The sequence below is a fragment of the Cololabis saira genome, chromosome 23 (assembly GCF_033807715.1).
Source record: "Cololabis saira isolate AMF1-May2022 chromosome 23, fColSai1.1, whole genome shotgun sequence".
Classification (NCBI taxonomy): domain Eukaryota; kingdom Metazoa; phylum Chordata; class Actinopteri; order Beloniformes; family Belonidae; genus Cololabis; species Cololabis saira.
Window position 1 is genome coordinate 2,823,799 of NC_084609.1, and position 23,001 is coordinate 2,846,799.

The following is a 23,001-nucleotide window of genomic DNA, read 5'->3' on the forward strand; positions in this document are numbered from 1 at the left end:
CAATCGGAACAATCGGAACAGTCGTCTCTGGAAACTCCACGACCGCCGCCGCCGCTGCTGCTGAACACGGATTATTCTTTACACTTTTAAAACAAGGAACACGTTTCTGGCTCTGGATTCAGCTTCTACGGAGGAGCGAGTCTGAACCGGCAACCTTTCCTCGGACTCCAGGATTATGGTGGAGCGAGCTCCGTCTGAGGAACCTGAGGAACCCAACAAATCCAACAAACGGAATAAACCCAATAAACCCAACGAGTCCAATAAACCCCATAAACCCAAGCAGGACGGAGATGTGGACGTGGAAAGCTGCCGGAGTGTTTTTGTTCTCCTGGATTCTGCTGCAGGTACGTCCCAGCATGCTCCTTGTTTCTGTCCCGCCGTCCTCGGCGCCGTTCTGACGGACGTTTGCAGCTTCATACCTGAGAAACAGCTTCACATCATCAGCAAACAACTTCCTGTAGACGGTTAGACTCAACCGCACTGCAAAAACTCCAAATCTTAACAAGAATATTTGTCTTATTTTTGTTAAAATGTCTCATTTTTTGTCCAAAAAAATCTCATTCCACTTAAAACAAGACTCATCACTGGAAAAAACAACAATTTTCACCTGTTTCAAGTAGATTTTCACTTAAAATAAGTAGAAAAATCTGCCAGTGGAACAAGATTTTTTTGCTTGTAATAAGAAGATAAATCTTGTTCCACTGGCAGATTTTTCTACTTATTTCAAGTGAAAATTTACTTGAAACACGTGAAAATGGTCAAATAAAACAAAATTTCAACTTTTTTTCTCGACATTTCGACTTTTTTTCTCAAAATTTCGAGAAAAAAGTCGAAATTTTCACCTGTTTCAAGTAGATTTTCACTTGAAATAAGTAGAAAAATCTGCCAGTGGAAAAAGATTTATCTTCTTATTACAAGCAAAAAAATCTTGTTCCACTGGCAGATTTTTCTACTTATTTTAAGTGAAAATCTACTTGAAACAGGTGAAAATTGTCAAATAAGTTATTTTTCCAGTGATGAGTCTTGTTTTAAGTGTAATGAGATTTTTTGACTAAAAATGAGACATTTTAACTAGAAATAAGACAAATATTCCTGGTAAGATTTTGAGTTTTTGCAGTGCGAAGGGGTTTAACAGCTTCACGGCTTCTTTAGAAACTCTGAATCGAAAAAAAAAAAGAAGAAAAAAAATACATATTTATATATATATTTATATATATATATATATATATATATATATATATATATATTAGGGGTGGGACGATACGGTAACTCATGATTCAACACTGAGGTGATATGTGGCCCACGATAACGATAATATCACCACATCTACAATATTCCATATATTGTAATAAATGTCATCAACGATATATCACAATATATGTTACTGAAAAAGAAAAAATACCCATAAAAAGGAAAACGTCTGTAGTTCTGCATTTATTCAATGCCAAAACTTTATACAATGTACAAAGAAAGTGCATTTAGAAATAAATAAATAAACAAAAACTATTGTTTAATTGTGTCTACTTTGGCCCATATCCAACTTTTGAGCCGAATAAGTTCATGAACAATAGAGCGGTGACAACCGCGTAAATCCATTATGTGTTAAAGTAAAATATCCATATTTGCCATCAGTTTATTTATTATTTATTGCGACAGAAAACGCAACAATATATTGCAATATCGTTATATATTATATATTTAAAATGCATATATATATGCCTTAGGTTTTTACCAACATGGTATTAACCAATAATATATATATATATATATATATGTATATATATATATATATATATATATATATATATATATATATATATATATATATATATATACATATATATATATATATATATATGTATATATATATATATATGTATATATATATATATATATATATATATATATATATATATATATATACATATATGTGTATATATATATATATATATATATATATATATATATATATATATATATATATATATATATATATATATACTGTATATGCAGACAAAAGTAAAAAAAAAGAAACTGAATCTGAATTAAAATCTGAACGTGAAAACCAAACACGTTTTTAAACTTCCCTCTGATTAAAACCAGTGTTTCATCTTTAACTGAACTAAAGTGGAAAATAAAAGCAGCTTTACTGAAACTTTAATTTTATTTTTTTTTCAAGTTTGACACTTTTACTGAAGTTTTAGCTGATTTACATCCTTTTTTTTTTCCAACATTATCTTTATTTGTTTTTTTTTTTAATCCTTCCAATGACACGAAAATAAGAGGAACATCAAGGCTGGATTATTATTGATTATTGTTCATTCCAGTCATATTCCCTTATAAGTCAGGTATTTATGAGATTATCATAAAGAAACACTCCGTTTAGTTTTATATGAGAAAAGGAAAGAGAAAAAAGAAATAAAATAAAACATCAATCAAAACAACAAAGGTTTCTCTATTTTTCAAGGTTTAAACCAAATTATTTCACCGTTGTAGTTCAGAAATACAAACGACAAACGACTGGAATTTTGACGAAAACAAGTTGAAATGTCAAAAACGCACCAAAAACGCGTGAAATGTCGTGAAAAAAGTCAAAATTTTGAGGAAAAAGTCAAGATTTCGGGAAAAAAGTAGAAATATCGAGAAAAAAGTCGAAATTTTGAGAAAAAAGTCGAAATTTCAACGAAAAAAAGTCGAAATTTCAACGAAAAAAAGTCGAAATGTCAAAAACGCACCAAAAACGCATGAAATGTCATGAAAAAAGTAAAAATTTTGAGGAAAAAGTCCAAATGTTACCGTTACACCCCCATGTATTCCAGGGATACACATTCACACAGAATAAAGAAATGAAGTATCAAAAGAAAGGAAATAGTTTTATAACACTAACGCCTCGTCCTCCCAGACGCTTAAATCTCCATTTATTCCATAAAAACACCAAATGGTTTTAAATAATGATAGTTTCCCTTTTATAATGTAAGTATTCTTTTCTACAAGTAAAGTTATAGACATTTCTTCATCCTTTTTTACGTGTTTGGGAAGTGAAAATGAATCTGGTTTAACTCCGTTATTAATTATTGAGTTTAGTGAGAAACTCAGACGAGGAAAAGCTGAGATTCTGATGTTTCTGTACCTGGAAAACCTGGAATACCTGGAATACCTGGTGTTTCCAGGAGGAAAACCTGGAATACCTGGTGTTTCCAGGAGGAATACCTGGTGTTTCCAGGAGAAAACCTGGAATACCTGGTGTTTCCAGGAGGAAAACCTGGAATACCTGGTGTTTCCAGGAGGAATACCTGGAATACCTGGTGTTTCCAGGAGGAAAACCTGGAATACCTGGTGTTTCCAGGAGGAATACCTGGTGTTTCCAGGAGGAATACCTGGAATACCTGGTGTTTCCAGGAGGAAAACCTGGAATACCTGGTGTTTCCAGGAGAAAACCTGGAATACCTGGTGTTTCCAGGAGGAAAACCTGGAATACCTGGTGTTTCCAGGAGGAATACCTGGAATACCTGGTGTTTCCAGGAGGAATACCTGGAATACCTGGTGTTTCCAGGAGGAATACCTGGAATACCTGGTGTTTCCAGGAGGAAAACCTGGAATACCTGGTGTTTCCAGGAGGAATACCTGGAATACCTGGTGTTTCCAGGAGGAAAACCTGGAATACCTGGTGTTTCCAGGAGGAATACCTGGTGTTTCCAGGAGGAATACCTGGAATACCTGGTGTTTCCAGGAGGAATACCTGGAATACCTGGTGTTTCCAGGAGGAATACCTGGAATACCTGGTGTTTCCAGGAGGAAAACCTGGTGTTTCCAGGAGGAAAACCTGGAAAACCTGGTGTTTCCAGGAGGAAAACCTGGTGTTTCCAGGAGGATTACCTGGAATACCTGGTGTTTCCAGGAGGAATACCTGGAATACCTGGTGTTTCCAGGAGGAAAACCTGGAATACCTGGTGTTTCCAGGAGGAAAACCTGGAATACCTGGTGTTTCCAGGAGAAAACCTGGAATACCTGGTGTTTCCAGGAGGAAAACCTGGAAAACCTGGTGTTTCCAGGAGGAATACCTGGAATACCTGGTGTTTCCAGGAGGAAAACCTGGAATACCTGGTGTTTCCAGGAGGAATACCTGGAATACCTGGTGTTTCCAGGAGGAATACCTGGAATACCTGGTGTTTCCAGGAGGAATACCTGGAATACCTGGTGTTTCCAGGAGGAATACCTGGAATACCTGGTGTTTCCAGGAGGAATACCTGGAATACCTGGTGTTTCCAGGAGGAATACCTGGAATACCTGGTGTTTCCAGGAAAAATACCTGGAATACCTGGTGTTTCCAGGAAGAATACCTGGAATACCTGGTGTTTCCAGGAGGAAAACCTGGAATACCTGGTGTTTCCAGGAGGAAAACCTGGAATACCTGGTGTTTCCAGGAGGAATACCTGGTGTTTCCAGGAGGAATACCTGGAATACCTGGTGTTTCCAGGAGGAAAACCTGGAATACCTGGTGTTTCCAGGAGGAAAACCTGGAATACCTGGTGTTTCCAGGAGGAATACCTGGTGTTTCCAGGAGGAATACCTGGAATACCTGGTGTTTCCAGGAGGAAAACCTGGAATACCTGGTGTTTCCAGGAGGAATACCTGGAATACCTGGTGTTTCCAGGAGGAAAACCTGGAATACCTGGTGTTTCCAGGAGGAATACCTGGAAAACCTGGTGTTTCCAGGAGGAATACCTGGAATACCTGGTGTTTCCAGCAGGAATACCTGGTGTTTCCAGGAGGAATACCTGGAATACCTGGTGTTTCCAGGAGGAATACCTGGAATACCTGGTGTTTCCAGGAGGAATACCTGGAATACCTGGTGTTTCCAGGAGGAATACCTGGAATACCTGGTGTTTCCAGGAGGAATACCTGGAATACCTGGTGTTTCCAGGAGGAATACCTGGTGTTTCCAGGAAGAATACCTGGAATACCTGGTGTTTCCAGGAGGAATACCTGGTGTTTCCAGGAGGAATACCTGGAATACCTGGTGTTTCCAGGAGGAATACCTGGAATACCTGGTGTTTCCAGGAGGAATACCTGGAATACCTGGTGTTTCCAGGAGGAATACCTGGAATACCTGGTGTTTCCAGGAGGAAAACCTGGAATACCTGGTGTTTCCAGGAGGAAAACCTGGAATACCTGGTGTTTCCAGGAGGAAAACCTGGAATACCTGGTGTTTCCAGGAGGAAAACCTGGAATACCTGGTGTTTCCAGGAGGAAAACCTGGAATACCTGGTGTTTCCAGGAGGAAAACCTGGAATACCTGGTGTTTCCAGGAGGAAAACCTGGAATACCTGGTGTTTCCAGGAGGAAAACCTGGAATACCTGGTGTTTCCAGGAGGAATACCTGGAATACCTGGTGTTTCCAGGAGGAATACCTGGTGTTTCCAGGAGGAATACCTGGAATACCTGGTGTTTCCAGGAGGAAAACCTGGAATTCCTGGTGTTTCCAGGAGGAATACCTGGAATACCTGGTGTTTCCAGGAGGAATACCTGGAATTCCTGGTGTTTCCAGGAGGAATACCTGGAATACCTGGTGTTTCCAGGAGGAATACCTGGAATACCTGGTGTTTCCAGGAGGAATACCTGGAATACCTGGTGTTTCCAGGAGGAATACCTGGAAAACCTGGTGTTTCCAGGAGGAATACCAGGTGTTTCCAGGAGGAATACCTGGTGTTTCCAGGAGGAAAACCTGGAATACCTGGTGTTTCCAGGAGGAAAACCTGGAATACCTGGAATACCTGGTGTTTTTCAGGAGGAATACCTGGAATACCTGGTGTTTCCAGGAGGAAAACCTGGAATACCTGGTGTTTCCAGGAGGAATACCTGGAATACCTGGTGTTTCCAGGAGGAATACCTGGAATACCTGGTGTTTCCAGGAGGAATACCTGGTGTTTCCAGGAGAAAACCTGGAATACCTGGTGTTTCCAGGAGAAAACCTGGAATACCTGGTGTTTCCAGGAGGAATACCTGGAATACCTGGTGTTTCCAGGAGAAAACCTGGAATACCTGGTGTTTCCAGGAGGAAAACCTGGAATACCTGGTGTTTCCAGGAGGAATACCTGGAATACCTGGTGTTTCCAGGAGGAATACCTGGTGTTTCCAGGAGGAATACCTGGAAAACCTGGTGTTTCCAGGAGGAATACCTGGAATACCTGGTGTTTCCAGGAGGAATACCTGGAATACCTGGTGTTTCCAGGAGGAATACCTGGAATACCTGGTGTTTCCAGGAGGAATACCTGGAATACCTGGTGTTTCCAGGAGGAATACCTGGAATACCTGGTGTTTCCAGGAGGAATACCTGGAAAACCTGGTGTTTCCAGGAGGAAAACCTGGAATACCTGGTGTTTCCAGGAGGAAAACCTGGAATACCTGGTGTTTCCAGGAGGAAAACCTGGAATACCTGGTGTTTCCAGGAGGAAAACCTGGAATACCTGGTGTTTCCAGGAGGAATACCTGGAATACCTGGTGTTTCCAGGAGGAATACCTGGAATACCTGGTGTTTCCAGGAGGAAAACCTGGAATACCTGGTGTTTCCAGGAGGAAAACCTGGAATACCTGGTGTTTCCAGGAGGAATACCTGGAATACCTGGAATACCTGGTGTTTCCAGGAGGAATACCTGGAATACCTGGTGTTTCCAGGAGGAATACCTGGAATACCTGGTGTTTCCAGGAGGAAAACCTGGAATACCTGGTGTTTCCAGGAGGAATACCTGGAATACCTGGTGTTTCCAGGAGGAATACCTGGAAAACCTGGTGTTTCCAGGAGGAAAACCTGGAATACCTGGAATACCTGGTGTTTCCAGGAGGAATACCTGGAATACCTGGAATACCTGGTGTTTCCAGGAGGAAAACCTGGAATACCTGGAATACCTGGTGTTTCCAGGAGGAATACCTGGAATACCTGGTGTTTCCAGGAGGAATACCTGGAAAACCTGGTGTTTCCAGGAGGAATACCTGGTGTTTCCAGGAGGAATACCTGGAATACCTGGTGTTTCCAGGAGGAATACCTGGAATACCTGGTGTTTCCAGGAGGAAAACCTGGAATACCTGGTGTTTCCAGGAAGAAAACCTGGAATACCTGGTGTTTCCAGGAGGAATACCTGGAATACCTGGTGTTTCCAGGAGGAAAACCTGGAATACCTGGTGTTTCCAGGAGGAATACCTGGAATACCTGGTGTTTCCAGGAGGAAAACCTGGAATACCTGGTGTTTCCAGGAAGAAAACCTGGAATACCTGGTGTTTCCAGGAGGAATACCTGGAATACCTGGTGTTTCCAGGAGGAAAACCTGGAATACCTGGTGTTTCCAGGAGGAATACCTGGAATACCTGGTGTTTCCAGGAGGAATACCTGGTGTTTCCAGGAGGAATACCTGGAATACCTGGTGTTTCCAGGAGGAATACCTGGAATACCTGGTGTTTCCAGGAGGAATACCTGGTGTTTCCAGGAGGAATACCTGGAATACCTGGTGTTTCCAGGAGGAATACCTGGAATACCTGGTGTTTCCAGGAGGAAAACCTGGAATACCTGGTGTTTCCAGGAGGAATACCTGGTGTTTCCAGGAGGAATACCTGGAATACCTGGTGTTTCCAGGAGGAATACCTGGAATACCTGGTGTTTCCAGGAGGAATACCTGGAATACCTGGTGTTTCCAGGAGGAAAACCTGGAATACCTGGTGTTTCCAGGAGGAATACCTGGAATACCTGGTGTTTCCAGGAGGAAAACCTGGAATACCTGGTGTTTCCAGGAGGAATACCTGGAATACCTGGTGTTTCCAGGAGGAATACCTGGAATACCTGGTGTTTCCAGGAGGAATACCTGGAATACCTGGTGTTTCCAGGAGGAATACCTGGAATACCTGGAATACCTGGAATACCTGGTGTTTCCAGGAGGAAAACCTGGAATACCTGGTGTTTCCAGGAGGAAAACCTGGAATACCTGGTGTTTCCAGGAGGAATACCTGGAATACCTGGTGTTTCCAGGAGGAATACCTGGAATACCTGGTGTTTCCAGGAGGAAAACCTGGAATACCTGGTGTTTCCAGGAGGAAAACCTGGAATACCTGGAATACCTGGAATACCTGGTGTTTCCAGGAGGAAAACCTGGAATACCTGGTGTTTCCAGGAGGAAAACCTGGAATACCTGGTGTTTCCAGGAGGAAAACCTGGAATACCTGGTGTTTCCAGGAGGAAAACCTGGAATACCTGGTGTTTCCAGGAGGAAAACCTGGAATACCTGGTGTTTCCAGGAGGAATACCTGGAATACCTGGTGTTTCCAGGAGGAATACCTGGAATACCTGGTGTTTCCAGGAGGAATACCTGGAATACCTGGTGTTTCCAGGAGGAATACCTGGAATACCTGGTGTTTCCAGGAGGAATACCTGGAATACCTGGTGTTTCCAGGAAGAATACCTGGAATACCTGGTGTTTCCAGGAGGAATACCTGGTGTTTCCAGGAAGAATACCTGGAATACCTGGTGTTTCCAGGAGGAATACCTGGAATACCTGGTGTTTCCAGGAAGAATACCTGGAATACCTGGTGTTTCCAGGAGGAATACCTGGAATACCTGGTGTTTCCAGGAAGAATACCTGGAATACCTGGTGTTTCCAGGAGGAATACCTGGAAAACCTGGTGTTTCCAGGAGGAAAACCTGGAATACCTGGTGTTTCCAGGAGGAATACCTGGAATACCTGGTGTTTCCAGGAGGAATACCTGGAATACCTGGTGTTTCCAGGAGGAATACCTGGAATACCTGGTGTTTCCAGGAGGAATACCTGGAATACCTGGAATACCTGGTGTTTCCAGGAGGAATACCTGGTGTTTCCAGGAGGAATACCTGGAAAACCTGGTGTTTCCAGGAGGAATACCTGGAATACCTGGTGTTTCCAGGAGGAATACCTGGAATACCTGGTGTTTCCAGGAGGAATACCTGGTGTTTCCAGGAGGAAAACCTGGTGTTTCCAGGAGGAATACCTGGAATACCTGGTGTTTCCAGGAGGAATACCTGGAATACCTGGAGTTTCCAGGAGGAAAACCTGGAATACCTGGTGTTTCCAGGAGGAATACCTGGAATACCTGGTGTTTCCAGGAGGAAAACCTGGAATACCTGGTGTTTCCAGGAGGAAAACCTGGTGTTTCCAGGAGGAATACCTGGAATACCTGGTGTTTCCAGGAGGAAAACCTGGAATACCTGGTGTTTCCAGGAGGAAAACCTGGAATACCTGGTGTTTCCAGGAGGAATACCTGGAATACCTGGTGTTTCCAGGAAGAATACCTGGAATACCTGGTGTTTCCAGGAGGAATACCTGGTGTTTCCAGGAGGAAAACCTGGAATACCTGGTGTTTCCAGGAGGAATACCTGGTGTTTCCAGGAGGAATACCTGGAATACCTGGTGTTTCCAGGAGGAATACCTGGTGTTTCCAGGAGGAATACCTGGAATACCTGGTGTTTCCAGGAGGAATACCTGGAATACCTGGTGTTTCCAGGAGGAAAACCTGGAATACCTGGTGTTTCCAGGAGGAATACCTGGAATACCTGGTGTTTCCAGGAGGAATACCTGGTGTTTCCAGGAGGAATACCTGGAATACCTGGTGTTTCCAGGAGGAATACCTGGAATACCTGGTGTTTCCAGGAAGAATACCTGGAATACCTGGTGTTTCCAGGAAGAATACCTGGTGTTTCCAGGAGGAAAACCTGGAATACCTGGTGTTTCCAGGAGGAATACCTGGAATACCTGGTGTTTCCAGGAGGAATACCTGGTGTTTCCAGGAGGAATACCTGGAATACCTGGTGTTTCCAGGAGGAATACCTGGAATACCTGGTGTTTCCAGGAGGAATACCTGGTGTTTCCAGGAGGAATACCTGGAATACCTGGTGTTTCCAGGAGGAATACCTGGAATACCTGGTGTTTCCAGGAGGAAAACCTGGAATACCTGGTGTTTCCAGGAGGAATACCTGGAATACCTGGTGTTTCCAGGAGGAATACCTGGAATACCTGGTGTTTCCAGGAGGAAAACCTGGAATACCTGGTGTTTCCAGGAGGAAAACCTGGAATACCTGGTGTTTCCAGGAGGAAAACCTGGAATACCTGGTGTTTCCAGGAGGAAAACCTGGAATACCTGGTGTTTCCAGGAGGAATACCTGGAATACCTGGTGTTTCCAGGAGGAAAACCTGGAATACCTGGTGTTTCCAGGAGGAATACCTGGAATACCTGGAAAACCTGGTGTTTCCAGGAGGAATACCTGGAATACCTGGTGTTTCCAGGAAGAATACCTGGAATACCTGGTGTTTCCAGGAGGAATACCTGGAATACCTGGTGTTTCCAGGAAGAATACCTGGAATACCTGGTGTTTCCAGGAGGAATACCTGGAATACCTGGTGTTTCCAGGAAGAATACCTGGAATACCTGGTGTTTCCAGGAGGAAAACCTGGAATACCTGGTGTTTCCAGGAGGAATACCTGGAATACCTGGTGTTTCCAGGAGGAATACCTGGAATACCTGGTGTTTCCAGGAGGAAAACCTGGTGTTTCCAGGAGGAATACCTGGAATACCTGGTGTTTCCAGGAGGAATACCTGGAATACCTGGTGTTTCCAGGAAGAATACCTGGAATACCTGGTGTTTCCAGGAGGAAAACCTGGAATACCTGGTGTTTCCAGGAGGAAAACCTGGAATACCTGGTGTTTCCAGGAGGAATACCTGGAATACCTGGTGTTTCCAGGAGGAAAACCTGGAAAACCTGGTGTTTCCAGGAGGAAAACCTGGAATACCTGGTGTTTCCAGGAGGAATACCTGGTGTTTCCAGGAGGAAAACCTGGAATACCTGGTGTTTCCAGGAGGAAAACCTGGAATACCTGGTGTTTCCAGGAGGAAAACCTGGAATACCTGGAATACCTGGTGTTTCCAGGAGGAATACCTGGAATACCTGGTGTTTCCAGGAGGAATACCTGGAAAACCCGGTGTTTCCAGGAGGAATACCAGGAATACCTGGTGTTTCCAGGAGGAATACCTGGAATACCTGGTGTTTCCAGGAGGAATACCTGGAATACCTGGTGTTTCCAGGAGGAATACCTGGTGTTTCCAGGAGGAATACCTGGAATACCTGGTGTTTCCAGGAGGAATACCTGGAATACCTGGTGTTTCCAGGAGGAAAACCTGGAATACCTGGTGTTTCCAGGAGGAATACCTGGAATACCTGGTGTTTCCAGGAGGAATACCTGGAAAACCTGGTGTTTCCAGGAGGAAAACCTGGAATACCTGGTGTTTCCAGGAGGAAAACCTGGAATACCTGGTGTTTCCAGGAGGAATACCTGGAATACCTGGTGTTTCCAGGAGGAATACCTGGAATACCTGGTGTTTCCAGGAGGAATACCTGGTGTTTCCAGGAGGAAAACCTGGAATACCTGGTGTTTCCAGGAGGAATACCTGGAATACCTGGTGTTTCCAGGGGGAATACCTGGAATACCTGGTGTTTCCAGGAGGAATACCTGGAAAACCTGGTGTTTCCAGGAGGAAAACCTGGAATACCTGGTGTTTCCAGGAGGAATACCTGGAATACCTGGTGTTTCCAGGAGGAATACCTGGAATACCTGGTGTTTCCAGGAGGAATACCTGGAATACCTGGTGTTTCCAGGAGGAATACCTGGAATACCTGGTGTTTCCAGGAGGAATACCTGGAATACCTGGTGTTTCCAGGAGGAATACCTGGAATACCTGGTGTTTCCAGGAGGAATACCTGGAATACCTGGTGTTTCCAGGAGGAATACCTGGAATACCTGGTGTTTCCAGGAGGAAAACCTGGAATACCTGGTGTTTCCAGGAGGAAAACCTGGAATACCTGGTGTTTCCAGGAGGAAAACCTGGAATACCTGGTGTTTCCAGGAGGAATACCTGGAATACCTGGTGTTTCCAGGAGGAAAACCTGGAATACCTGGTGTTTCCAGGAGGAAAACCTGGAATACCTGGTGTTTCCAGGAGGAAAACCTGGAATACCTGGTGTTTCCAGGAGGAATACCTGGAATACCTGGTGTTTCCAGGAGGAATACCTGGAATACCTGGTGTTTCCAGGAGGAATACCTGGAATACCTGGTGTTTCCAGGAGGAATACCTGGAATACCTGGTGTTTCCAGGAGGAATACCTGGAATACCTGGAATACCTGGAATACCTGGTGTTTCCAGGAGGAATACCTGGAATACCTGGTGTTTCCAGGAGGAATACCTGGAATACCTGGTGTTTCCAGGAGGAATACCTGGAATACCTGGTGTTTCCAGGAGGAATACCTGGAATACCTGGTGTTTCCAGGAGGAATACCTGGAATACCTGGAATACCTGGAATACCTGGTGTTTCCAGGAGGAATACCTGGAATACCTGGTGTTTCCAGGAGGAATACCTGGAATACCTGGTGTTTCCAGGAGGAATACCTGGAATACCTGGGGTTTCCAGGAGGAATACCTGGAATACCTGGTGTTTCCAGGAGGAAAACCTGGAATACCTGGTGTTTCCAGGAGGAATACCTGGAATACCTGGTGTTTCCAGGAGGAATACCTGGAATACCTGGTGTTTCCAGGAGGAATACCTGGAATACCTGGTGTTTCCAGGAGAAAACCTGGAAGACCTGGTGTTTCCAGGAGGAATACCTGGAATACCTGGTGTTTCCAGGAGGAATACCTGGAATACCTGGTGTTTCCAGGAGGAATACCTGGAATACCTGGTGTTTCCAGGAGGAATACCTGGAATACCTGGTGTTTCCAGGAGGAATACCTGGAATACCTGGTGTTTCCAGGAGGAAAACCTGGAATACCTGGTGTTTCCAGGAGGAATACCTGGAATACCTGGTGTTTCCAGGAGGAATACCTGGAATACCTGGTGTTTCCAGGAGGAAAACCTGGAATACCTGGTGTTTCCAGGAGGAATACCTGGAATACCTGGTGTTTCCAGGAGGAATACCTGGAAAACCTGGTGTTTCCAGGAGAAAACCTGGAAGACCTGGTGTTTCCAGGAGGAATACCTGGAATACCTGGTGTTTCCAGGAGGAATACCTGGAATACCTGGTGTTTCCAGGAGGAAAACCTGGAATACCTGGTGTTTCCAGGAGGAATACCTGGAAAACCTGGTGTTTCCAGGAGGAATACCTGGTGTTTCCAGGAGGAATACCTGGTGTTTCCAGGAGGAATACCTGGAATACCTGGTGTTTCCAGGAGGAATACCTGGAATACCTGGTGTTTCCAGGAGGATTATTGACTCGACCACTAACTAGATTCTGGTTTCACTTCCTCTTTAAACATAAATAACTTGCTGCTCCAGAAATAACAGGTTTATTTCCCACTTTTCTAACTCAACTTTCTTTCTAAAGCACTTTTAAAATCAACCCAGTTGGACAAAGTTCCTTCACCGGGAGAATAAAAACAACAACGTTCCAGTTTGGAACCATAAAGTCTACGATAAAGTCCACGATAAAGTCCACGATAAAGTCCACGATAAAGTCCACGATAAAGTCTACGATAAAGTCCACGATAAAGTCTACGATAAAGTCCAGGATAAAGTCCACGCCTTCAAACTATTGTTCTGTAAGAAAACAGGAGGCTGGAACTAAAGGTTAAATACAGCCGATAAAACAATCGGATAAAACTGTCGTCTCAACGGGAGTTAGAGGAGAATAATAGAATAGAAGAGAATAGAATAGAATAGAAGAGAAAGAATAGAATAGAAGAGAAAGCCTTTATTTTCATTATAATAATATGAGATGAAGCAGCAGCTCCATAAAAGTTCACCCATAGGCTGTAAAAGGCTTTAAAAACAATAAGAAACAGACAATATAAATATATATACACTATAAAAATGAATGAATGAATGAATATTGCACATGAATTGGTAATAAAGGGGTTTAAGAACAGGTTGCCACGCCGTGTTGCCATGACAACCGGGTGGGAGGAGACGGGAGAACCGTTATTCTTTTTGTGATCAAATGTTTTTATCTATATTTCATTTTTTTTAATTCTAAACGGTGTTATCATCCACAATGATGTGAAACAAACATTATACATTATTTCACCTTCCAAACCCTCGGACCTCAGAGTTCCATTAAAACCATTAATAATTAATAATAAGGAAAACAGAAAAAAAGATAATACAATAAAAAACAAAGAAACAAAGAAGAGATAGCTGCAACAATCGTCTTTATTAATGTTAAATACGTGTTTCAAGTGTGGCTTTGATTTGATCTGCTGCCATAAACCTAAATAAACTATGTATTTTTCATCATGGATTGGGCTGTAGAAATAACCAGATAATATCAATAATAGTCAGACACCAATGGGAGATGTTCAGTGTTCAGCGTGCGGTGAAATTCTATCTTACTGCAATTATCTGTTTTACTGTTGGATGTTTTGACATAATGTCATTTTTTTTTTCTTTGAATCAAAAAAGAATTTGACTATTCAATTCAATTCAATTCAATTTTATTTATATATCTTGTTGGCCAGCTCTCTGCAGTGCGATTAATTTTGTTGAGGAAAAGATATTAACTCTTATTTGTAGCTGCAGAGGAAAAAAATAATCCCACCAGGAAAACAAAAATATTGCTCACGCCTCGGAGCCTCTTCAGCATAATATAGCAGTCAAAAAAGAAAAGAGAAGTAAGAGGGATACAAAACATGTACTGTATGTTGTACTATTATACTAATTTATTGAAACACATGGTGAGTCAAACATTTACCAAAGCAGCTGCCAAACACTCCTAAACAAGGTAGTAAGACGTGGGTTCTGCAGAACTGCGGCAGTAAATCCTTCTGAAGAGTGCAGCTCCGACGAGGAGCTCCATTCTTTAGTAGGGATTTCATATGGATCCAGACCGTTAATAATCATTATTTTCTCCATAAACCGCTCCCTGGCTTCCTTGTTTAAGTTCCCGGTAAATTCCAGTTCCTTTCCAGCAGTTTAACATCTTTTTGTTTGCGTTCCTTCTGTTCACTTGGTGAAACAGAAAAGCGTCCCGTCTCCTCTCAAAACAAATGCAGCGACGGGACAGGAGTTTTCCGGCAGTACGCGCTGGTGCATCATGGGAAACGTAGTGTTCTTTCTGGTAAAGCACTAATAATAATAATAAAGCACTACCGCTTTGGTCCAAAGGAGCCGCCAAACTCAGAAAAGCTGAAAATTACGTTGTTGCTGCTTTAAAACCTGAATATTGGGTCATGTAAACACCAAACAGAATATCCCCATCAAACGGAACAGGAATCTGTTTTCTGCTCATGCTCTGTTCACAAGGAATCCTGGTGTTTTGAGTCCAGGAAGTTCTTATAAACACGGAGAAACCAAGACCAGGAGGAGACTAATCACTTCATAAATGTAATGAAGGATATGAACATTTCTGCATTTGTAGACGGTAGAAAGTACCGGGATAGAAGATTTACAAGAAGGAGAGAGAAAAGTTGAAGCAGCATTTGTTTTGGATTTGGATCCAGGAAGAAGAAGCAGAAATGAGGGGAATTGCGTCATTAGTATTTTTTCTCTTTTTTCATCTTTTTTTAATTTTTTTTCCTCTTTTTAAATTTTATTTCCTCTTTTTTCATATTTTTTCCTTCTTTCTTTTTCTTCTTTTTTCCCTTTTCATCTTTTTTCCTCTTTTTTTAATTTTTTTCTCTTTTTTTCATCTTTTTTCCTCTCTTTTTAAATTTGTTTTCATCTTTTTTCCTCTTTTTAAAATTTTTTCCTCTTTTTTCTCTTTTTTTCATCTTTTTTCCTCTCTTTTTAAATTTGTTTTGCTCTTTTTTTCTCTTTTTTCATCTTTTTTTTCCTCTTTCTTTTTTTGATAGCCAGATTTACAAGAAGGAGAGAGAAAAGTTGAAGCAGCATTTGTTTTGGATTTGGATCCAGGAAGAAGAAGCAGAAATGACGGGAATTACGTCATCACGTTCTCTGTAGTCGCTGGTTTGATCCAGATATCCTGAATGATTAATCACGCATGTAAACGGAATATTCTAAATGTTTCAGTAACCGGAATATTAGCAATAACCTGAACTTTAACTGATGGAAACGTAGTCTGTGTTTCCATCTGAAATCCTATCATAACATTCTCAATACGACTCGGTGCCACTACCGTCCAGTCCTTGTGTTTAGTTAAAAAGCTCTGCAGTTGTTCCTGAAATAATCTGTATTAGGAAGTGTGAAGTTTAGTTTTTCTTTTAATGAATGAAATAAAGAATAAAGGGAAGTTTCTTCCAACACGAGCGAAGGTTCTGTCTGAGTCGGGCCGTGAAACTGACCCTGATGTTTGTTTCCAGGACGTGGGCGGCTCCGCCCCCCTGGACCCCTGCAGCATCTCTGTGTCTGAGCCAGAACCAGGTCTGGACCCGGATCTGGACCCGGGTCCAGGTCTGGACCGGGTCTCCCTGAGCGTCACCACGCCGGGACAGAACTGCTCCTTCAACGTGACCTTTCCTGACGGAGGAGGAGACGGAGTCCAGTGTAGAGGAGGAGACGAGGAGACGGGAGGACTGGGGGGTCAGGGGGGACCAGGAGGACCAGGAGGACCCGGGGGTCAGGTCTTCACCTGCCTGCTGGACCAGCTGGAACCCGGAACCACCTACCAGCTGCAGGTCCAGTCCCAGAGAGACCAGGAGACGGCTAACGTCACCGTGAAGACCAGTAAGTTCCTCGTCTGGCATGAAAATCTAGAACCTGCAGGACCAGGACCAGGTCTAGAACCTGCAGGACCAGGTCTAGAACCTGCAGGACCAGGTCTAAGACCTGCAGGACCAGGTCTAGAACCTGCAGGACCAGGTCTAAGACCTGCAGGACCAGGTCTAGAACCTGCGGGACCAGGTCTAAGACCTGCAGGACCAGGTCTAGAACCTGCAGGACCAGGTCTAAGACCTGCAGGACCAGGTCTAGAACCTGCAGGACCAGGTCTAGAACCTGCAGGACCAGGTCTAGAACCTGCAGGACCAGGTCTAGACCTGCAGGACCAGGTTGTGTGCGAGTGTGCGTTTTTTGTGCTTTTTTGCGTGCTTTTTTGCGTGCTTTTATTCGTGCGTTCGTGCTCTTTTGCGTGCGTGCATTCGTTTTGCGTTCGTTCGTGCGTGCGTGCGTGCGTGCGTGCGTTTTTGCGTGCGTGCATGCGTTTTTTCGTGCATTTTGCGTGCGAGTGTGCGTTTTTTCGTGCTTTTTTGCATGCTTTTTTGCGTGCGTTCATTTTGCGTTAGTTTTGCGTTCGTTCGTGCGTGCGTGCGTTTTGCGTGCGTTTTGCGTGCGTTTTGCGTGCGTGCGTGCGTTTTGCATGCGTTTTGCGTGTGTTCGTGCGTTTTTTCGTGCGTTTTGCCGTGCGTTTTGCGTTCGTTTTCGTTCGTTTTGCGTGCATTTTGCGTTCGTTTTGCATTCGTTCGTGCGTTTTTTCGTGCTTTTTTGCGTGCGTGCGTTCGTTTTGTGTTCGTTTTGCGTTCGTTAGTGCGTGCATGCGTTTTGCGTGCGTTCGTGCGTTTTTTCGTGCGTTTTTGCGTGTGTGCGTTCGTTTTGTGTTCGTTTTGCGTTCGTTTTGCGTTTGTTCGTGCGTGCATGCGTTTTGCGTGCGTGCGTTTTGCGTTCGTTTGTGCGTTTTTGCGTGCGAGTGTGCGTTTTTTCGTGCTTTTTTTCGTGCTTTTTTGCGTGCGTTCATTTTGCGTTAGTTTTGCGTTCGTTCGTGCGTTTTTGCGTGCGAGTGTGCGTTTTTTCGTGCTTTTTTGCATGCTTTTTTGCGTGCGTTCATTTTGCGTTAGTTTTGCGTTCGTTCGTGCGTGCGTGCGTGCGTTTTGCGTGCGTTTTGCGTGCGTGCGTGCGTTTTGCATGCGTTTTGCGTGTGTTCGTGCGTTTTTTCGTGCGTTTTGCCGTTCGTTTTGTGTTCGTTTTGCGTTCGTTAGTGCGTGCATGCGTTTTGCGTGAGTTCGTGCGTTTTTTTGTGCGTTTTTGCGTGCGTGCGTTCGTTTTGTGTTCGTTTTGTGTTCGTTTTGCGTTTGTTCGTGCGTGCATGCGTTTTGCGTGCGTGCGTTTTGCGTTCGTTTGTGCGTTTTTGCGTGCGAGTGTGCGTTTTTTCGTGCTTTTTTTCGTGCTTTTTTGCGTGCGTTCATTTTGCGTGAGTTCGTGCGTTTTTTCGTGCGTTTTTGCGTGTGTGCGTTCGTTTTGTGTTCGTTTTGCGTTCGTTTTGCGTTTGTTCGTGCGTGCATGCGTTTTGCGTGCGTGCGTTTTGCGTTCGTTTGTGCGTTTTTGCGTGCGAGTGTGCGTTTTTTCGTGCTTTTTTGCGTGCTTTTTTGCGTGCGTTCATTTTGCGTTAGTTTTGCGTTCGTTCGTGCGTGCGTGCGTTTTGCGTGCGTTTTGCATGCGTTTTGCGTTGGTTCGTGCGTTTTTTCGTGCGTTTTGCGTTCGTTTTCGTTCGTTTTGCGTGCATTTTGCGTTCGTTTTGCATTCGTTCGTGCGTTTTTTCGTGCTTTTTTGCGTGCGTGCGTTCGTTTTGTGTTCGTTTTGCGTTCGTTCGTGCGTGCATGCGTTTTGCGTGCGTTCGTGCGTTTTTTTGTGCGTTTTTGCGTGCGTGCGTTCGTTTTGTGTTCGTTTTGCGTTCGTTTTGCGTTTGTTCGTGCGTGCATGCGTTTTGCGTGCGTGCGTTTTGCGTTCGTTTGTGCGTTTTTGCGTGCGAGTGTGCGTTTTTTCATGCTTTTTTGCGTGCTTTTTTGCGTGCGTTCATTTTGCGTTAGTTTTGCGTTCGTTCGTGCGTGCGTGCGTTTTGCGTGCGTTTTGCATGCGTTTTGCGTTGGTTCGTGCGTTTTTTCGTGCGTTTTGCGTTCGTTTTCGTTCGTTTTGCGTGCATTTTGCGTTCGTTTTGCATTCGTTCGTGCGTTTTTTCGTGCTTTTTTGCGTGCGTGCGTTCGTTTTGTGTTCGTTTTGCGTTCGTTCGTGCGTGCATGCGTTTTGCGTGCGTTCGTGCGTTTTTTTGTGCGTTTTTGCGTGCGTGCGTTCGTTTTGTGTTCGTTTTGCTTTCGTTTTGCGTTTGTTCGTGCGTGCATGCGTTTTGCGTGCGTGCGTTTTGCGTTCGTTTGTGCGTTTTTGCGTGCGAGTGTGCGTTTTTTCGTGCTTTTTTGCGTGCTTTTTTGCGTGCGTTCATTTTGCGTTAGTTTTGCGTTCGTTCGTGCGTGCGTGCGTTTTTTCGTGCTTTTTTGCGTGCGTGCGTTCGTTTTGTGTTCGTTTTGCTTTCGTTTTGCGTTCGTTCGTGCGTGCATGCGTTTTGCGTGCGTTCGTGCGTTTTTTTGTGCGTTTTTGCGTGCGTGCGTTCGTTTTGTGTTCGTTTTGCGTTCGTTCGTGCGTGTGTGCGTTTTGTGTGCGTTTTTGCGTGTGTTTTGCGTGCGTTTTGCATGCGTTTTGCGTTGGTTCGTGTGTTTCGTTTTGCGTGCATTTTGCGTTTGTTTTGCATTCGTTCGTGCGTTTTTTGTGTGCGAGTGCGTTTTTTCGTGCTTTTTTGCGTGCGTGCGTTCGTTTTGTGTTCGTTTTGCGTTCGTTCGTGCGTGCATGCGTTTTGCGTGCGTTCGTGCATTTTTTCGTGCGTTTTTGCGTGCGTGCGTTCGTTTTGTGTTCGTTTTGCGTTCGTTTTGCATTCGTTTTGCGTTCGTTCGTGCGTGCGTGCGTTTTGCATGCGTTTTGCGTGCGTTCGTGCATTTTTTCGTGCGTTTTGCGTTCGTTTTCGTTCGTTTTGCATTCGTTCGTGCGTTTTTTGCGTGCGAGTGTGCGTTTTTTCGTGCTTTTTTGCGTGCGTGCGTTCGTTTTGTGTTCGTTTTGCGTTCGTTCGTGCGTGCATGCGTTTTGCGTGCGTTCGTGCGTTTTTTCGTGCGTTTTTGCGTGCGTGCGTTCGTTTTGTGTTCGTTTTGCATTCGTTTTGCGTTCGTTCGTGCGTGCGTGCGTTTTGCATGCGTTTTGCGTGCGTTCGTGCATTTTTTCGTGCGTTTTGCGTTCGTTTTCGTTCGTTTTGCATTCGTTCGTGCGTTTTTTGCGTGCGAGTGTGCGTTTTTCCGTGCTTTTTTGCGTGCGTGCGTTCGTTTTGTGTTCGTTTTGCGTTCGTTCGTGCGTTTTTTCGTGCGTTTTTTTGTGCGTTTTGCGTTTGTTTTGCGTGCGTGTATGCGTTTTGCGAGCAGGTCTAGAACCTGCAGGACCAGGTCTAGAACCTGCAGGACCAGGTCTAAGACCTGCAGGACCAGGTCTGCCCCCCCCCCCCCCCACCTCTCTATCAGTTTACTTGTGAAATGGTCTTGTAAGCTGATAGGTGAGCCACAGCTGAACCCTTCTTCCCTGTACACCAGGCAGTTACAGCGGATAGCCACCACCATTTTAAATGATAGTTTACACCCTTTGCACAGTGAATTTCAGTTTCTCCCCTCTGGACGGAGGTTGTCAGTCCCATTTTGTAAAACTAAACGTTATAAAAACAGCTTTGTTCCAGCTGCAGTAACACTGGTGAACAAGCTGTAGTTTGCACAAAAGTTGCACTAGTCACTTTTCGGAGCACGATGTATTTAACAATGTTTTTATCTTATTGCTCTTATCCATTCCTAACTTGGAGGAAATTTTGCTCTTGGTGTTTTAATTCTTTTTTAGCCTCATGTCTTTTATTTCTTATATTTATTTCATGAACTGCAGCACTTTCTGTCGAGCCGAAGCTGTCTCTTGTTTTATGTGTATGTGTTCTTCTTAAATGTCTTGTTCCTGAACTGATTGTCTGTTTTCTGTTGCTGGTTTAACTCTTGACTGCAAAACCAGTTTACCCTTGGGTATCAATAAAGTAACCTGAACCTGAACCTGGTCATCCCACTGCTGCGTCCATCCCCCCCATCCCGACTCCCCCAGTCTGGCCTTCGGCAGGAGGGTCCCCCCTTATGATCCTGGTCCAGGTTCTGGTCCTGGTCCTGGTCTCTTCCCTCCTAAAGGGGAGTTTTTCTTGCCACTGTTTGGCTTAAGGCTTTCCTCCCACTAGTGTTTGTGTGAATGTCAGCAGCTTCCCTCTGTAACTCTGTGATTAGCCACAGGAACTCCGCCCTGCTGCTGCTGCGCGGTGGCGGTGCTGGCAGCTAGCCTAGCGGCGCTGACAGCTAGCGTAGCGGTGTTGGCAGCTAGCGTAGCGTAGCGCTGGCCCGCGGCCAGAACAGGAGTTCTGTTTCCAGAGAGGTGGAGCGCCGCGGCGGCGGCTACTTCCTGTCCCATTGTTCTCTGTTCTCTGGGAAAGGGTGTGTGTTGGTGTGTTTATATATGTGTGTGTGTGTGTTTATGTGTGTGTGTGTGTGTGTGTGTTTATGTATACGTGTGTGTGTGTGTGTGTGTGTGTGTGTGTGTTTATGTGTGTGTGTGTGTGTGTGTGTTTATGTATACGTGTGTGTGTGTTTGTGTGTGTGTGTGTTTATGTATACGTGTGTGTGTGTTTGTGTGTGTGTGTGTTTATGTATACGTGTGTGTGTGTTTGTGTGTGTGTGTTTTCAGGGTTTTTAACTCGGTCCTTTAAAAGGAACCCTGGTTATTAAGACTTGTAGTCCCTAATTAGCCACAATCTTTCTCTTATACTAAAATATGTTGTTAGAAACACATAAAATAATCTAATTGCTTTAAAAATCTACAATGTTTATCACATATTTTGACCTGCGGGAGACGCCATGTTTTACCTGCGCAATGCATTCTGGGGGCGATGACGTAGAGCGGTGGCTCTGGGAAGATAAGCCCCATTAGTTTAACTGGGACAGGTATCTAAAACATAGATGAGCAGCACTCTCCCGGCTGTGGAGGCTGACGAGGGAGCCCCTAGGACGTCTCGGTTCAGGCAAACTGGATCAAAGTTCTGTGATGCACGGGAGATCTGCAAAAATGATCAATGTCGTGCGCATCTTACCAGTGCATTAGGCTCCGGCGTAGACGGCGTAGCCTCCGGCGTAGACGGCGTAGCCTCCGGCGTAGACGGCGTAGCCTCCGGCGTAGACGGCGTAGCCTCCGGCGTAGACGGCGTAGGCTACGGCGTAGACGGCGTAGGCTACGGCGTAGACGGCGTAGGCTACGGCGTAGACGGCGTAGCCTCCGGCGTAGACGGCGTAGGCTACGGCGTAGACGGCGTAGGCTACGGCGTAGACGGCGTAGCCTACGCCGTAGACGGCGTAGCCTCCGGCGTAGACGGCGTAGCCTCCGGCGTAGACGGCGTAGGCTACGGCGTAGACGGCGTAGCCTCCGGCGTAGACTACGGCGTAGACGGCGTAGCCTCCGGCGTAGACGGCGTAGGCTACGGCGTAGACGGCGTAGCCTCCGGCGTAGACGGCGTAGGCTACGGCGTAGACGGCGTAGCCTACGGCGTAGACGGCGTAGCCTCCGGCGTAGACGGCGTAGGCTACGGCGTAGACGGCGTAGCCTCCGGCGTAGACGGCGTAGGCTACGGCGTAGACGGCGTAGCCTACGGCGTAGACGGCGTAGTCTACGGCGTAGACGGCGTAGCCTCCGGCGTAGACGGCGTAGGCTACGGCGTAGACGGCGTAGCCTCCGGCGTAGACTACGGCGTAGACGGCGTAGCCTCCGGCGTAGACGGCGTAGGCTACGCCGTAGCCTGCGTAGCCTACGTAGCCGTGGCTCTACAGCCCGCAGCGCTCCGCCACCCGCTCGCCGCTCTCCGCTCTCCGCTCTCGCTGCCGCCGCTGGGATGGAGACGCCGGTGGGCAGGATGCACGTTTGAGTTTGGCATAGCCCACCCCTGCCCCCCCCTAAAACCGGCCTCGGTGCTGGGTCCACCGTTTGATGACAGACCAGAGGCTGAGGGGACTGGCCCGGGACTTTGACGAAACGGGAGGCGCAAACTTCGCTTCAAATAGGCAAGAACATCTTTATTTAATTTAATGACGCCAGATCTGGCTGGGGTTTTTATTGTAGCATCGGCTATCTGCTAGTTGAAACGTGTGGTCTGTTAGTCTATCTGAGTTTTATGGT

General features: G+C 45.2%; 1 protein-coding gene across 1 annotated transcript in view; it reads left to right on the top strand.

Annotated features, from left to right (window-relative positions):
- ptprb (protein tyrosine phosphatase receptor type b) overlaps nucleotides 1-23,001 on the top strand; it is a 135,183-nt gene continuing 112,182 nt past the window's right edge. Inside the window, exons 1-2 of the mRNA XM_061715181.1 lie at nucleotides 1-344; nucleotides 16,320-16,683. Coding sequence (XP_061571165.1) covers nucleotides 291-344; nucleotides 16,320-16,683 — 418 coding nt within the window. The 5' untranslated portion in view covers nucleotides 1-290. The remainder of the gene's footprint in view (nucleotides 345-16,319; nucleotides 16,684-23,001) is intronic.